Source organism: Eumetopias jubatus, unplaced genomic scaffold (assembly GCF_037043125.1).
Source record: "Eumetopias jubatus isolate StellerSeaLion01/CBP00866 unplaced genomic scaffold, mEumJub1_p1.0 scaffold_8, whole genome shotgun sequence".
NCBI classification, from domain to species: Eukaryota; Metazoa; Chordata; class Mammalia; order Carnivora; family Otariidae; genus Eumetopias; species Eumetopias jubatus.
This window is the reverse complement of record NW_028274814.1, coordinates 21,110,562-21,128,399: the sequence shown is the minus strand read 5'-3', so window position 1 is coordinate 21,128,399 and position 17,838 is coordinate 21,110,562. Positions and strand designations below refer to the sequence as shown.

Here is a 17,838-nt window from a genome sequence, read left to right as displayed (position 1 = left end):
TACCCACAGGGAACATGGAGACCAAGCAAGGAGCCTCAGAAAGTTATCAAGTACTACTTTCATTACATTATATTTCATTTTATAATGTTTTTCAGTTTTATTTAAACTTTGCTCTAAGTAACAGAGCTGTTTTCCTTTTCTTTGTCCATTAGCCTTAATTTTCCAAAGTGGTTTGGCTTCATGCTACCATCTAAAGCAATGTCAACTTTAAATTATGGACGGTAATAGGGTAGGAGGAAATGGAAACTATTTCTCAAGTTCAATTTTAGGTATGATTATGTAATTTTTCCTTTTCTCTTCTCTTTTGTGACAATTGCAATTGGCTTATTAGCAAACCAGTGCTTCGTATCAAGCCAGGAAGTCACTTAGAGCATTACCTAGAAAAATGATATATAATTAGAACCACCCAGAAGGAGGCAGGGCTGGTACAGTATAAAGCACAGAACAAATCCATATGCATATGGTCCATGCTAAACACAGGTGTTTTACAACATGCCTAAGTACACGTTTCCACCTGAAATGGCAGCACCACGAACTGAAGAGTTAACTGCATCCACTGAGCTATAAACTGAAAGAGTGGGGCTCACTCGTCTATTTTATACTGCCTGACAAATAATAGGATGGGTTTAATAACTATCCATGAGTGAAAGAGTGAATAAATGAGTAGCACTCAAACTATAGGTTCTCCCTACCACATTCTGCCCCTTCCCTTTCAATTCTTGCAAAAGCAAGAGAATTCAATGAACCTCCCAGCCATTCCTGATTGCCAAGAAGCCTCTGCCCACACGGAGATGCCTCTACCATAGCGTCCATGAGGACCACTGGAGGGGTCATCACTGGACACAAGATCACTCCCACCCCATCACTAAATAATTAGCATCAGCTTCCTTATCTTGCACATTTTTAGTTCCTGGAAAGATAAGCAGTGCACAGTCAATAACCTTATGTAAACTAAGTAAGATCTGGGTGTAAGTGGTGATTTTCAACAATTTTCAAAGTCTTCTTCCGCTGCTGAAGTTGATTTTGAAGAGGCTGAACTTTCTGTACCCTTTTGGCTGCTGTGGTGCGGATACTTTCCATCAACTCCACTGAAAGCAGGACAAGAGTGAAGAAAGAAAGTGATGGAGATCAGTAACAAAGACAACTAACCGTGTCCTCAATAAATTCCATGAGATTAGCAGAGGCTAGGGTTGAGGCAAGTAATACCGGCAAAACCAGATCCTTTGATGCTGGAATATCTGGTTGAAGATTAACCAACCAATCAGGATCCACGGGAAAAGGGGCTGTGTAGTAATTTGGGTGAGGAAGATAGATGGGGCAGGGCAACCGGTGTCCAGACTCAGAATAACACCCGTGACTCGTTATACCCCTGGAGTAAGTATGAGACACGAGTTTATGAGGAAGCTCAGCCACTCCATGGATTATTTGGGGTGAGGGGAGCTCTTTTTCAAATGCTCTATAAATGACAAAAAAGCTACAGTTCACATGGACGGTGATGTGGCCCCGGGAATGCCTTCATCTACTCCTCCACACGATTCTTAGCCTTAAAGCCCCAGCTCACAAGCCACTTCCCTGGGAAGCCTCCCCGACTGCCCAGTTAGTTATTCCTTCCTCTGCACCCCTAGATGCTTTGCTCCTACCTACAGTGCTTTTTGTTTCTCTGTACTTCTCCCACGGGAGCTTGAGTACCTGAAAAGCAGGGGCTGGGTCTTAATTATCTTTGGATCCCCAGAGCTTGGAGCCATAAGAAGTGACTGATAATGCCTATTTTCATTGTAAACATATGAGCTAGGCTTGGTGGGGAGCATGTCTGCTGCCCAGGAACAGCGGTGGCTCAGACTGGAGAATCCCTGTGTGGAAATCCTGATTGAATCAGTGAGTGTGAGTATCTAAAGCAACCGAGAGAGACACTCTGAGAGACGAGGAGCACGTATGTGGGATTACCATCTCCATGCTGTTTCAGCCCATGACTTCAAGCCACACTCCCCTCTCCCCCATGTAAAACAAGGAATAATCTCTTCCCTGAATACCTCTCAGGATTATGAGGAGTAAAACATAGTAGACCTGAAAGCACTTAAAAATCTGTAATTTAAGAAATTATTATTATCAACATTTCAGTGGTGAAAGGTAAGGAAAGCAGAGACTCTTTGTTGTGTGTATGGATGGCTGGCTGGCTGGAGGGTGGATGGGTGGATGGATGGATGGATAGATGGGGGGGTGGGTGGGTGGATGGATGGATGGATGGATGGTTGGATGGCTGGCTGGAGGGTGGATGGATGGATGGATGGGTAGATGGATGGATGGACGGATGGACAGATGGGTGGGTGGATGAATGGATGGCTGGGGGTGGATGGATGGGTGGATGGATGGATGGATGGATGGATAAAGAATGGCTCATCAGCCATGAAGCAGCTAAAAAGAAAAGAAGGTTAAGAAGTATCCAAATTCAAATCTTGCCAGGCCATTGTCTCATATAAATGTCTCCTTAAGGATTCTGAATTTAGAAATGGGAAGATATGAGCAGGGAATAGCCCCATCTAATTAACAAAATGTTATCTAATTAGTGCACATAAAAAATATCCCAGTCTGAAAGCCAGTAACTCCTTTCTCTTGTTCACTTAGCATTTATGTAGTACTTTAACATGTACTGATTTAGAATGCCTAAGTTTAATATTTAATGCAACATCTAATAGATTTCCATCAAGACACTGAAAGAAACATCATTATAGGCAATGATTTTATTTTTAAATTTGAAAAGGCAAATGAGGTTCAAGATGGTAAAAAAAAAAAAAAAACAAAACCAACTAAACTATTTCAAACAGTAGCGGAGAAAGTGCACAATAGGAACCTTTTATCAATCTTCAACTAAAAACCTAAGTTACAGCACAAGAATCAAAACACAAAGTGTGCATTAAAGGCCATTTCAACAGTTTGTGCTGCCAAGAGGTGAGTGAGCTAAATAAAAGGATCACTTTTTAAGTTTAATTTCACCAGGCAGTCTTTAAGTTTATAGTAAAGGAAAAAAAGTGCCCACAAAACCGTGCACTGAGTATATGCCCTGTGCACCAAGTGAAATAGTTTAGGAAGGACAGACTTAATTTTGCGGCCGCCATACTGGTACCATTTGGACAAGCTATGGACTGAGGGGGCTCTGCACTTAGAGCCTGGAGAGCAAAGCTACATTTTAAAAGGGCTCCCTGTGCTCCAGCAGATGGGCTGTAAACTTGACCAGACTGCAGGCACCGTGTCCTCCACCCTCACCAGTTGAATGCATTAACTCTTCTATTCCTTTCCCATATGCTTGATCACACATTCAAAAACATGGACAGCAGATGGTAGGTAACAAAGACAGAGATCAATCAGCCAAGCAAAAATGGAAAAACCTTGTTCTAAAGGAGACATCGAAAAGTCACTTACCTCCATCCTCCCATTATATGGGGGATATTTTAATACAAATGACATTAAATAGAAGTTAAGTTCTTTTATGCCATCCTGAAGTAGATACTGCCCTTCTGTATTAGGATACTTGCCATAAGAGACTTGCACTTATCTAATGCTATTCTGTTTTCTTAACTTGGAATGACCACAGATTCCCTTACTATCAAAAATACAGACACAGTAATAGAAGGGCCAGCAGTTCCCAGAGAACGATTTTCTATCACATTAAACACTGAATAATCGTAGGGCTCTGAGTTTCCACATTCAGGAATCTCATGAGTATAGAAGCAAGAAAATGTTTCTAAGTTTGGGGGAAAACATACCTTCTCCTTTTATGAAATCTCTGTTTTAATTTAAACAACAGAAGGCCTATTTATGCCACTAATTCTGTCTGGGTGGAAACCCAAAGAACCAGACAAAGGGCTTGGGGGAAGTATCTCCACTAACAGGGCAACAGTATATACAGCAGGGAAACTGCGGGTAGGTGTCACTGTTCTTTGCTTGGATACAGTTTCTAAAGGGCAGGCAGCTCAGAAACAGAATAAAAGTTAGGAGAGGCCACATGGGGAAGAAATCAAACTGAAAAATAGAGGACCTGACTTAAACACCCACTTCCTTCCTAATCCCAGACATGGATCTCTGGGAACAGCCCGGTCCCACAAAATCTGCACGTGAGCATGCATGTGCATCTGAAACGTCAAATGTGTACCTGTACAGGTTAATGGCACAAGCAAAGGAAATAAGGAACCATAGTGCGTCTAAATTTCCAAAGGATTTACCCAATTGTTAGGGGAGTTTTTTAAATCTCAAGGAATTCCATTTTTTTCCAGTAGATCTCTTGGTATGCTCAACTCTGATAGAAAGTTTCTGACTTCTGTGAATCGACGTTTATAACTTTATTATCCTAACTTTTGAAAAAGAGGCTATTAGAATACTTTGAGGAATTGACTGAATACACTGTTGACTCAAAAGGGTTAATGACAGAGTAACTTCTAGAAGCTGCCTGGTCATTAAGAGTTCCTGGCACTTGTTTGAGTGTATCAATTTTATACCTTGCAACTAACATGTAACCGTTAGGTTTCCTTTAAAGAGAACAAGCATCCCATTCCCTGGGTGGCTCAGTTGGTTAAGCGTCGGACTCTTGATTTTGGCTCAGGTCATGATCTCTGCAGTGCGTGGAGTTGGCTTGTCTCTCTCCCTCTGCTCCTCCCTCTGTGCACACACTCTCTATCTCTCTTTCCCTCACCAATCAATCAATCAATCAATCAATCTTAAAAAAATAAAGAGAACAAGCATCGAAACCTCTCCAATAAATAAATAAATAAATATTTAAAAAAATAAAGAGAACAAGCATCAAAACAGTCCCATGTAACCCCTAGCCCTATATAACCTACATAACCTCAGTAGTATGCAAATATTAGACTCTGGAAGGGTTACTTTTATTTTCTTTTTCTCTCTTATTCCCTCTCTACCCTGACACACACACACATACTCCACATGCATGGACCATGGCTTATCTGGCAGGTATGTGATAAAGTGGTTCTACATGATCAGATGGGATTTTCAGTGAGGAGACAGTCTGGTCATATGATAGACTTGAATAAATTATCAAAGAAAAATGAAAGTCTGCTTAAAAACATTGTTGAAAATAAACATAATGGTGAAACCTCAATTTTGATTTCTAAAAGTGTTTTAACACTCTTCAAAAACTAAAGCCAATTATAGCTGGAAAATGAAATGTATGCATTGGATGGTTCACCTATCGATCTATCTACTATATACAAATCTGCCCACCAAAAATGATTAAAATTAAATAACACCACCAAATGATGGGGAGAATGTGGAGCAACAGAAATTCTCCCATATTTTTGGTGGGAGTATAGAAAAATACAACCAATTTGGAAAAAGGTCTAGCAGTTTTTTTCTTTTCCGGTTATTTTTTATTGTTATGTTAATCACCATACATCATTAGTTCTTGATGTAGTTGTTCCATGATTCATTGTTTGTGCGTAACACCCAGTGCTCCACGCAGACTGTGCCCTCTTTAATACCCATCACCAGGCTAACCCATCCCCCCAAGGTCTAGCAGTTTCTTGTGAAACTAGAAACATTCACCTACCCTATAACCCAGCAATTCCGTTTTGTTCGCAAGAGCAGTGAAAATATGCACAAAGAACAGTATAAAAATGTTCAGAGCAGCTATATTTACAATAGCCAAAAACCAGAAATAACCTGTGTGTCTATCAACAGGAGAATGCATAAACTTTAAGACATTCACCCAGTGGACTACTGTTCAGCCATCTATTGATACAAGCAACCAATGGATGGATCTCAAAAAAAAGTTAGGGCAAACAAGCCAGTGAACAGTTTGCCAGTGAACATACGGTAGGATTCCACTTACCTGAAGTTCTACAATAGGCAACAAAGTATCTATAGTGGAAAAAATCCCCCTAAGAGGTAGAGGCAGAGATTTATTGGAGGGGGCATGAAGGAACTTTCTGAAATGATGGTAATATTCTGTATCATGATGGGATTTGCATTTGCACGGGTATATGCATATGTCAACACTTAAGACTGGTGTATTTCCTTGTATGTAAATTTTCCTTTGGAAAAAATCTAATATTGAATACTAATTAATGATATGCATGCTGCTGTATTTGGAGGAGAGGGCACTGATATTTGAAACATACTTTAAAAATCCATCAAAGAATAAGATGGATAAATGGATGGACTGATAGATAATAAAGCAAGTATAGTAAAATGGTAATTGTAGAATCTAAGCGTTGAGTGTGGGTATTCACTGTAAAATTCTTTCCATTTTTTTGTATGGCTAAACATTTTCATGAAATAAACTGGAAAAAATCTGTTATAGTCCCATAATAGCATCATTTAAAAATTTATTTTCAGGATCACTGTTTTTTATTAACTTATTTGAGAGAGAGAGAGCACATGAGAGGGGGGAGGGTCAGAGGGAGAAGCAGACTCCCTGCTGAGCAGGGAGCCCGATGTGGGGCTTGATCTCGGGACTCCAGGATCATGACCTGAGCCGAAGGCAGTTGCTTAACCAACTGAGCCACCCAGGCGCCCCTCAGGATCATTGTATAAGCAAAGAAGAACGAAGACATTTTTTTTTTTAAAGAGTGAAAAAGATTAAACTTCTGCAAGTAAATTCAAACACCAAATAAATACTGGTATTTCACTCTTCCTTCAGAGTGAATAAAGTCCTCACTTGATGCCATAAGAACAAGGGCATCTCATTATGCTCTACGGATCCAAACATACCTGGAGAACTGTTTTATAAATAACCACCACATCCTTCCCTACCGCCAACTCTCCAATTGTTGGGTCCTAACAAGTTTCTCTTGTTATATAAACTGTCTGCCAAATACTAATGGGCTCTGAACACAGGCCAGAAGATTCCACCAAGCCCAGCTGGGTGTAACCCCAAATCCCACCCTGCTTGACAGGACCTCCCTCAAGAGCTCAGGAGTTACTTGGGGGAGCTTCTTATCACTTCTGTGCATCTGGACCCCACACAACACGAGGCAAGGAGGTTGGCTCTCAGGAGCTGCTCAGCAAATAACCGTTCAAGGTTGCTTTCCATGGTTCAAAAGCAAACAGGGACCACACAAGGGAGTAGATTTTTCTTCATAAAAACGACCAGGCCCATTAAAAGCCCTTTATTTATACTGGTAAAATGCCGTAGGATAAAAACTGTGTGAAGTTATGATGTAATCCTCCAAATCTCATGATAGAAGCACCACCCGAGGATGCGGGGCAGGCTGCCTCGTGTCACACGGGACTCTGCCACTTACTGTGGGATTTGGGGCAAACAGTTTAACTTCTTTGCATCTCACTATCTCATTTTTTCTATGAAATGAGACTGATATTTACACCTCACAGGAGTGACATGAAGATTAAGGAAGATAATCCATCCAGGTACGTAGCATCATGTCTGTCAGGTAATGAGCACCCCGTGCATGTTAGCTCATCATTATTAGTACTTTTCATGTATCTGTGAATGAAGCAGAGAGTGCCTGCCACTGTCACACTGACTTAACATTAAATATAATACAGATACCATAAATATTTACCATTCAATGAATTCAGTCGCAAACTACAAAAACTTGGGACTACTTGAAGCACAGCATTTGGTATCCCGTAAGCTGTCCTAGGATCTTCTTGCATACAAGACTATGTTGGACTTGTAAGGTCTCAGGGCAGCAAAGGACAGAGGAGATACTTGTCCAGAGCCCTCCCTGGAACTTGCCAAGACAAGACATTCCTCCGTCCGCCTTCCCGTTCTCACTGACCTCCCTATCCTCTCTGCGCACTGACCCATTGTCCACATTGTGGCTGTGGCAGGCAGAAAGAGCCCCCGGAAGATGTCTACACCTCCACCCTTGGAACTTGTGAATATGTCATGTTAAATGGCAAAAGGATTGCAGGGGTGATTAAGGTTATAGACTTTACAATAGGGAGACTTTCCTGGATTATCTGAAGGGTTCAACCTAACCACACCAGCCCTTTTAAAAGCAGAGAAGTCTCTCTGGCTGGGCTCAGAGAGATGCAGCAGGAGGAGAAGTCTGAGAGGGGTGAGGTGTGAAAAGGTCTCCAGGTGCTGCTGCTGGCTTAGCCATGGAAGGGGCAAGGTGACAGAATGCAGGTGGCCTTAAGGAGCAAAGAAAGGCTCCAGACTGACAGCCAGCAAAGAAAGAGGAACCTCGGCCTGATATCTATCTGCAAGGGACTGAATTCTGACTATAACTTCAATCAGTTTGGAAGCAAATTCTTCCCCAGAGTCTCCAAAACGGACTGGGGTGCAAAGGACACACACCACCACCATACTCAGGTACTACCAGGGTATGAAGGAGGAGCGAGCACCTCATCCACTGAGGCTGTGCTATTGATTACTGTTTTAAAATCAAAGGTCTTGGGGCACCAGGGTGGCTCAGTCAGTTAAAACGTCTACCTTCGGCTCGGATCATGATCCCAGGGTCCTGGGATCGAGCCCCACATCAGGCTCCCTGGTCAGTGGGGAGGCCGCTTCTCGCTCTGCCTCTGCCTCTCCCCGCCCCCACTTGAGCTTGTGCATGTGCTCTCTCTCTCAAATAGATCAATAAAATCTTTTAAAATAATAGAATAATTTTTAAAAATCAGAAGTCACAGCTTGAACCAAAGTGTTCAGCGTCTTTAGTTCAGCCTCATCAAAATTACATTAAAAATTACACTAGAGGGGTGCCTGGGTGGCTCAGCCAGTTGAGTGTCCGATCTTGATCAGGTCATGATCTCAGGGTCATGAGATCGAGCCCCACATCCAGCTCCATGGTCAGCGTGGAGCCTGCTTGGGATTCTCTCCCTCCCTCTCCCTCTGCCCCTCCCTGCTTGCACTCTCTCTACAAATAAAACAAAAACCTTCAAAAAAAATTTACATTAGAAATCTTTCCCTCAATACAAATTCAGTAATTTTTCCACTCAAATCCTGAGCTCAAAAAAAGTAAGTCGAAGCAAATGAAATGCTCACCTGACATGGAAATAATTAACTTTCCTCATTAAATGCACATTTCTTTGTCCCTGTGAGGTATAGCTTAAAACAAAACAAACAGAATGATGAAACTAATCTTTTATAAACTCAACACTCACTTCAAAGTTATCTTTCCCCAAGCCAGCTTTTCCCGTGCCACTTGCTACTTCCCACAAATCCAAAAGATCTTGCCAGTTTCCACATGTGAGTATGTGTTTACATGTTTTACATAAAATTAAGGGTCCAAAATAGTGGAACATATCAGATCTACATACAATCACCTTATCTCCCCATTCAATTTAAGTAGTAAGAGTTTTTTACCTGATTGTCCTGTTATTATTATTCAGAGCTTCATCTGACATTGCAAATCACTATGGTACCAGTATTTCCAATCAATGCTGTCATGGTTTAAAGATTTGATCACCAAGAGGACATCTCTTAACCAAATTTATAACCACTAAGCACCCTGAGTGATGTCTGCATGCTTATGCTCTCTAAAATTAAACTTTCTGTGTCCCACTGTGGATAAATCCTTTAAATACCTGGAAATAAACATCACAATTTATAGATGGACTTTTAGTCAGACAAGTGTTACTAGGTTTCATCTTACTCAAGAGACTCTTGCCCAATTACATTAAAAAGTCCCTTAGTGATACCTTATTTTTCCAGTTCTCTTCCAACTGGATTATAAAATATCACAGGGTAAGGATTTAATCAAGCTTTCCCAAAAATAAGGGTTTCCCCTCCACGCCACCCTTTTCTGTCTAGGAGGTATTGCACATATTTATGCGTGTCTTCATACAGCACATGCTCCGTCGGGTCGTAAGAGCATCAACAGGAGCACGGCTGGAGGTGGAGGGATGTGAGGGTGTGGATGTACCGTGGTCACTCAGGGGTGACGAATGGAATGTTCCAGCTCGAGAAGATGGTTTAAACTGGCGAAGCAAGGGTGCAAAGGTTGGAATAGGCACATGAGGAAAGTCAGGAAAGTTGTCAAGGCCAGACTTAGTGATTTAGACTTTATGCTTTGGGCAGCAGGAAAGTATTAAATGTTTTTCTGTAGGAGAGAAACACAAATAAAGTGGTGTTTGAAGAGGGACCCATGGACAGAGCTTGGGCTGAAAGAACAGATTAAAACAGGGAGAGAAGACGACAGGATGCTTTCAACGAGTACCTTATGGGGGTGAGGGATGCGCAATCATGAAAATGAAGAGAAACGGGGGAATGACCGTTTAGGAGATCTAATGGGAAGACAAGGTCTTCTTCAGCCTTAAAATAATTGAGTGATTCTCTCCTTTTCTCCATTCTGTATTCACCTTTTGACCAAAGCCCTGAGCTCAAGAAGATCTAGCTTCTCTCCGTTCTCAAGTTCAGTTCCTGAGGAGAAGCCTCAGGCCAGGACACTTCATTCTCCTTCTCCCAGCCCCTGAGGTTTGAATCCCACACCTCTGCACTCAATCGCCAGAGACCCCATTATCTACTATTCTGGGACCTGTCCAAATGTCACGCAGCTCCCCTCTCTGGGCTACACTGAACTTAACTCTTCGTTCCCAGAGAGATAGAGACCGCAGGAGATCAAGCAGTTTGCTCTTCCTGTGATGCCCAACATGTGCTCTGTCCGGGTGTCTCACCCTGCTCTCCCTCTGTCTGCCCTGGGGCCCAGAGCGGGTGGGGCTCATCGGCCTCAAGAGGCACAGGTATCAGAGGCGGTGTGCTGAGCCCCTGAGACAACACCTAGGAGGCCACTCCAAGTTGGGGGGAGGCACCATCCTTTCATTATATAAAGGTGTTGGGGGGCCTACGGTGACATACAATGACATGGTTCTTTTACATCGTTTAGTTACCAAGAGGTAAGTTTCAACAAAAATGCGACCAAAGTTTGAAAGCAACCAAGATTTCTGCGGCACCTCAGGGGCTCAGTTGGTTTAAGTGTCTGACTCTATTATTTTTAAACATTTATTTATTTATTTGAGAGACGGAGTGTGTGTGTGTTCTCACATGTGTAAGTGGAGGGAGAGGAGGGGAAGAATCCTAAGTATACTTCTTGGGCTCGATCTCATGACCCTGAGATCATGACCTGAGCCAAAACCAAGAGTCAGATGCTCAACCGAGCCCCCCAGTCGCCCCTTAAGCGACCAACTCTTGATTTTGGGTCAGGTCATGATCTCAGGGTCATGAGATCGAGCCCCATGTTGGGCTTCACACTGAATGTGAAGCCTGCTTGAGATTCTCTCTCTCTTACCCTCTGCCCTTCCCCTGCTCACTCACATGTGCACGCTCTCTCTCTCTCTCTCACAAAAAAAAAAAAAAAAAAAAAGCAAGCAAGATTTCTCAAAGTAGCTTTTGGCAGGAGTTTGGGAGGTTCCCTATTCTCCCTGCAGGTATGGCTAATCCCAACTCTAGAAGGAACACAGAAGATCTGATACACTCTGCTTACAAATAAGTCACAGCCTACTGAGTCCATCCAGGAAAGAAAGTTGTTTGGTGATGGGGTGGGGGAGGTCCTTGACGCACTCCCCAAGGATCCTCAACATGGCTACAATTTGGCAATGCCAAATGACTCCAAAAGTTATCTTTGGTAGCTTTGGTCCCCAAAGTGGTCCACTGCTGCTGTACCATTACCCTGACTGCATGGGTGCCCATTTCTTTTCACACTTCTTGGGGGTCAGGATCTGTATGAGTTTCCTATTGCTACTATAACAAATTACCACCACTCAGTGGCTTAAAATGACATAATTTTACTATCTTAACAGTTCTGCAAGTCAGAAGCCCAAAATCAGTATCGACTGGGCTACACTGAAGATGTCAGCAAGACAGCGTTCCTTCTGGAGGCTCTGTGGGAGAATCCATTTCCTTGCCCTTTCCAGCTTCCAAAGGCTGCCTGCATTCCTTGGCACATGGCCCTTCCTCAATCCTCACAGCCAGCAGTGAAACATCGTCATTGTCTCTCTGACACTGACCCTCTGCTTCCGTGGTCATGTCTCCATCTCTGACTCTGATCTTCCCACCTCTCTCTTGTAAGAACCCTTGTGATTACACTGGGCCTACCTGGAATAATCCAGAATAATCTTCTCATCTGAAGATCCTTAATTAGCTCTGCAAAGACCCTCTTGCCACGTAACAAACATATTCATGGGTTCCAGGGATTGGGACATGGACATCTCCAGGGACCATTCTTCTACCTTCCACAGGGTCCATGTGGTGAGGAAGTGCTATGAAATCAGGTCACTCTAATTCTCTTGGCCTGAGTTTCCTCATCTCCAGAACAAGGAGGATAAACCTGACCTCAAGAACGTTCCTTCTGTACTCATAAATGCATCTGTCTTGATCTAAAGACATCTACATAAATGTGCCATATAAATACACCTGTAACACTACCGATCGTGTGGACCAGAAGGTGGAGAAATGATCTAAGGAGATACCCAGATTTTGAGTCTATTTAATAGAGAACTTCGGGTATGCTGGGTTGGAGGAGGTTGAAAGATGAGGAGCTGGAGGCAGAGTGCACTGAAAGGGAAAGGTTTAGTAGAGTGCTGGAGAAAAAGAAATAGAGCTAAGACATCATGTCAAGGCAAGAGAGACAAAAATGGCATCATCCACATAAAAGGATTTCATTACTGCAACCTGTGTGGATTAATAAATTCTGTAAAGGGTAAGTGAAGGAAATAAAAAAGAGCAAATATCTGCAGGCTGATGTGAATCCGAGAGGAAGAGGAGCAGATGAAGAAATCATTTAAAATAGAGACTTGACCAGCGGAAGGTAGAATCACCTTAAACACGCTGACTTAACTGTGTGCCCTTAGGGGACTTTTTAAGAAACCTTTCTAGAGTTGTGAATTGCCTCAAGTTTTGCCTATTTACAAGTCTGATCTTACGAAAACAAAGGGCATACTACTGGGTCACACTGTAGGATTTCTTTAAAAACAACTATTTCATACAATTAACTGGTCTATTAAAGAGTGCGGAAGCTTATTTTTAAAAATACATTTCAGGGTGCCTGACTGGCTCAGCTGGAGGAGCATGCAACTCTTGAGCTCAGGGTTGTGGGTGCAAGCCCCAATTTTGGTGTAGAAATTACTAAGAAAAATAAAGAAACTTAAAAAAAAACATTTAAAATACATTCAGTTCCATGTTTGGTGGAACTGAATAATTTAGCCAGGACCAACGTCTTTAAAAGTCCTTAAATTATATTCAGTGAAATCAAATGAAAATGACTTGTTTACAATTATTTCTTTGTAACTTGCTCAAACTGTAACAGCCTCATGGAAGTATGTGATAATTTCCATTAGACATGTTTCACAACAAATATAGGAGGTAGGTGTTATCACAGGACAAGTTCTTCCATCTAGAGTTCTGAAATTTTTTTATAAAATTTTTCTTTCAATAGTATTATACACGTCTGTGTTACGTCCAACTTATTTCCATGTGCCTTTTTAGCGTGTAGTATTTACTGAAATTACTGAATTAGTATTTCCCAAGAATAAAAATGTAGAGTTAGATTTACAGAAGTATCGGTAATTTCTTTAGAATAAAGAGTTAACCAAAGCTTAGAAAGTACTTTCATTTGCAAACTATTAGTTTAGAAACCTATACAATAGATTTTTTTGGCTAGAATTTTAAGCAAATAAGCTATAAGTTACAAAATGTTATAGGAAAAGTACAACTATGACACAAAAATAATTCATAAAGTCATTGCAGAGTCTTTGCCAGAAATTACCTAGATATTGCTGTTACTTTTGCAGAGTTCCCACACCTGGTGTGCAATAAAGTCCGGTGGCCTCAGCAAGTCCAAGTACCATAGTTTCCCAGGATGTGAGTTTTATTTAGATGTTATGTTCTTCATATAATGTCAGCATAAGTTATGCTTGTTGGATGATCCTCCTGATATCTTACATCGCTGCACGGTCTTTCAACTGATCATGGTGTTCTAATAACTGAAATTTGAATTTGGCAAAGGATAGACCTCTCAGAGAGAAGACAGCCAGCCAACCATTCACCTCAAATGTTATGACAGATTGTAGCTTTTAGGAGATGAACGTAAAGTTAGCACATCATTGCAAAATACCTTACTATTAGATAATGAGCAGCAAACTAAAGATCATACAATTTAAGTCTGAGCATGAAGTCCTTAACCTAGCTCTGACCTTTCCTCTGGCACGTATCGACAGTGCTGGGCTTCAAAACCACGTCCCTATGGAGTACATCTGCACAGCCTACTGTGGCTCCAAGGAGAGCCCCCTCTATGAAGCCAGCTTCAATGCACAGTGTCCAAGAGGTGAAGAAAGTAAACATTAGTCAGTACTTCTGAATAACAGTTGCTTTTCTCCTCAGAAAAAAAGGAGATAGGACAAACACTTTAGAGAAACTTTTATGAAAACACTTAATAAAAACCTGTAATCATAATCCAGAGCTAGTTCAAATTCCTGATTAGCAAAGCAAAACTTCACTTTGACAACTGTTGCCTATGAAATCCCTTTGCTGGGTCAAGGCAGCTACAGTAAGAAGGATCTGAAGCCAAACCTTAAATTTTATCTTGAATATATAAAGAGCAAAGTAATGCCAAGAAATTTTGCAGATGTTAATTTCCTTAGATGAAGTGATAAAGACTCATTTAACAAATAAGGTGTCATTTAGTTTCAGGGATGTAACTGTAATTCTACAGTATACAGTATCTATTTGTGTGTTCTCGGTCTCTAAGTAGTTTTCCCTAAGCCATTCCCAAACTCTGTTGGTGTATAAGGTATGTATACAATGCACTGTTCAAAGAATGATTCAAGTAACCATTTCTACAATAAAAGCAAAACTCTTACCAATTAGGCTTTTGAGAAGGTAACCAATGACGTTTTCCTGTAAAAAACGCATCATGTTACACTACAGTGTGTGTGTTAACTGTCTTCAATCCTTCACTCTCATTCAGCAGGACCTGAGCACCGACTATGTACAAAACAATCTACACCTGCTCTGGAATTGCAGAGTGAAATCAGATGTAGCATTTTCCCCCCTTGTGTATGTGATCTAGGAGAGAAGAGGTGAATTTAAAAACAATGTTACAAGTTGAGTGTCAAGATGGTTTGAGGAAATCAGTTGCGGGAAGGTGACCTTCCAACCTCAAAGGAGCAACTGTCCACACTCTTAAAAATGGTCCTAGCTCAGGGCTGCGTGGCCCAGTTGATTAAGTGACTGACTCTTGATTTCAGCTCAGGTCACGATCTCAGGGTCATGAGCTCGAGCCCCTCAAGGGGCCTGTGACAGCCCTGCTTGGGCCTCAGTGGGGAGTCGGCTTAAGATTCTCCTCGCCCTCTGCCCCTCCCCCCAGCTCTGCACATTCTCTTTAAAATAAATAAATCTTAAAAAAAAACAAAACAAAAACTGGCTTAAAACCTAGATGACTGATAGTGAGACCTTGACTTCTGGTGGAGCTTCTGGGCTCAACACTTTAAAAAGCCATCCTACCCAATCATGGCAGTAATCCTGTGGGAAAAACATTCCAAAACACTTGGTCTTCCACTCAAACCGTACCGTATACTAAGACACTCCAAACCATGGTATAAATATCCCCACTGGTTGATCATTTCTCACCCACTTCATAGAATATTCCATTTCTGAGAGTTTAGTTACCCAATCTGATTTTTTAGCAGTAAGATTTCTGTGAAGTGCGGTCTTCAAGTAAACCTAGCAGGTTTTGTTCATGGCTGTTTTTTCATTTGAGGCCATGCCTTCCTCTATTCTATAAGGGCATGAACTTAACGTTTCTATATATTCCTATTTCAAATGCAAAACACTCAACCCCTTTGGAATTAATGGCCTCGTTGAAACACAAATATCATATTCATTAAAATAGCTGATTCAAAGAGCAGTAGGGTATTAATGAAAGAGGCTACAATTCTACCCCGATGATCTAATGTTCTAAACATTCATTTCCTACTGAAGGGACATATGGGTCTTTTTGTACCTTGTCAATGTCCCCCTTTCCACAATATACATTACTAAATTTATACACAGTTCATAACAGTCCTATTATATCACAGCTATAGAAAAAGCAATGATGAAAGAGATGCCTGCAAATGATACAGCAAGCGACGAATAGGAAAACCTTTAATTCAACACGTAGGTAACAAACTAAACCCAGCCGTCTATGGGTAGAACCTTTTTTGCCTGACACATCATGGGTGGAAGTCCACCCAGGGTTCTCTGCTGCCAGGTAATATCTGAATATTTGTTACAAGGGAAGGAGGTTAGCATGAAGAAAAGGGAGTAAGTCAGGGTCTGTGCAAGAGGATGGTGTCCACTTGGATGAGGTGCTCCTCCTTCGTTCCATCTACGCGGCAGACCTTACAAGACTCACACCTTTCTGCCAGGAGATAACACGGGCAAGGAGTCGGGGGTGGGGGAGGGTGGGGGAGAGTGGGGGTCTACCGTGCTGCAGAGAAACTCTCTCAGGAGCCCAGAGAGGCCCAGCAGTGGTGCCCAGGGCGGATGCAGATGCTCATCTGCCGCGGCCTCACTCACCCTTTTGAAAACGCAGGCAACACAGAAGCACTCAATTTTGTCCCCACACACGCGTGCAAAGAAAGCTTCGGGGTACCCCCAGATAAATTCTTATTTTAAAAACAAAAGACAGGCTTGTGGCCGGCCATTCTCAGAGGCGGCCACATTACTCCCAGGTCTGGAAAGCAGATTTGCAGAGGCCAAAGATTAGACAAAAGGCATGAGCGGGCGACATACAGACCTAGAAATGATTTTTTTAAGTGAGTAAGGCCTCCCAGTTCTAATTCTGTCTCCCCTTTTGGGAATGATTCCTGGGGCGCTGAGCAAATCCCTTAAGGCCTGTAAAAGACGTTGGACAGGGAGGGGGAGAAGACCCCGAAACTTTCCCAAACTGCGGCAGGCTGGTGGCGGGCAGCGGCCACGGACCTCGGGTCCCAGGGCGCCGAGGGCACCCCAGAGGCGGCGGCCACCCCTTCAACCTCCACAACAAAAGGGCCGAATTCAGCCCTCGCACTCGGGTTTCCAGGACCCAAGCCCCGAGAGTGGAGCGGGCGGCGGCGACCCCGGGGCAGCCCCTCTCGCCGGGGCGAAGGAGAAGATGGAGCCTCGTGCCCGTGTCACGGCATAAAGGAAAGGACCTTGGGAGGCACGCAGACGAACCCCCCGAAGCAGCAACAGCTGGTGCCACCCGCGCCCCCTCGGGCCTCGGCCTCGGACCCCGCAGGAGGCTCTGCCCCGGACGCCTCGGCGTCCCCCGGCGGCGCCGCCCCCCTCGGGAGCGCGGCGCGGGGGCCGCAGGCCCGGCGGCAGAGGCTGCGGCTGGGGCTCCGGCAGCCCGCCGACACAATGCGGCCCGAGAGCCTCCCCGCCCGCCGCCGTCACTGCGGCAGGCCCGTGGCCGACACAAAAGCCCACCGGCCGCCGGCCCTCGCGCCGCCCGCGCCCCGCCACCGCGCACCGACCTTGGGCTCCGGCGCCGGGCTCCCGCAGCGTCTTGGTCACCGCCTTCCAGACGTTGCAGCCCAGCAGGCAGAAGAAGAGCGCCGCGGACCTGCTCATCTCCGCGCCGCAGGGCCCCGGGCGGCTCGGGCTCGCCGACCACCGGGACGGAGCGGCGCGTCACGGGCGGCCGGGCGCCGCGCCTCCCTCCATGTCGCCTGGCTCCGCGCGCGCCGGGCCCGCCGCCCGATTGGCCGCGCCCCCGCCCGGCACGGCGCCGGGCTCCGCAGCCCACGGCCGCTCCCTCCTCCGCGCACCCCGGTGGGTTTCCCCGAGGAGCCGCGGCGGCGGCTCCGCCAACTCCTTAACCCCTTCGTGCCTCCCGCCCCGCCCGCCGGCGGCGCCCAGGCCCCGCCGTGGTGCCACCTGGCGGCCGCGGCGCCGCGCGC

General features: G+C 44.1%; 1 protein-coding gene across 1 annotated transcript in view; it reads right to left on the bottom strand.

Moving 5' to 3' along the window:
* The window catches only part of FAM171A1 (family with sequence similarity 171 member A1), a 123,470-nt gene extending 105,918 nt beyond the window's left edge, over window positions 1–17,552 (bottom strand). The window contains exon 1 of the mRNA XM_028114199.2: window positions 17,413–17,552. Within this exon, the coding sequence (XP_027970000.1) occupies window positions 17,413–17,509 (97 nt within the window). The 5' untranslated portion in view covers window positions 17,510–17,552. The remainder of the gene's footprint in view (window positions 1–17,412) is intronic.
* Between the last annotated feature and the right edge of the window lie 286 nt (window positions 17,553–17,838).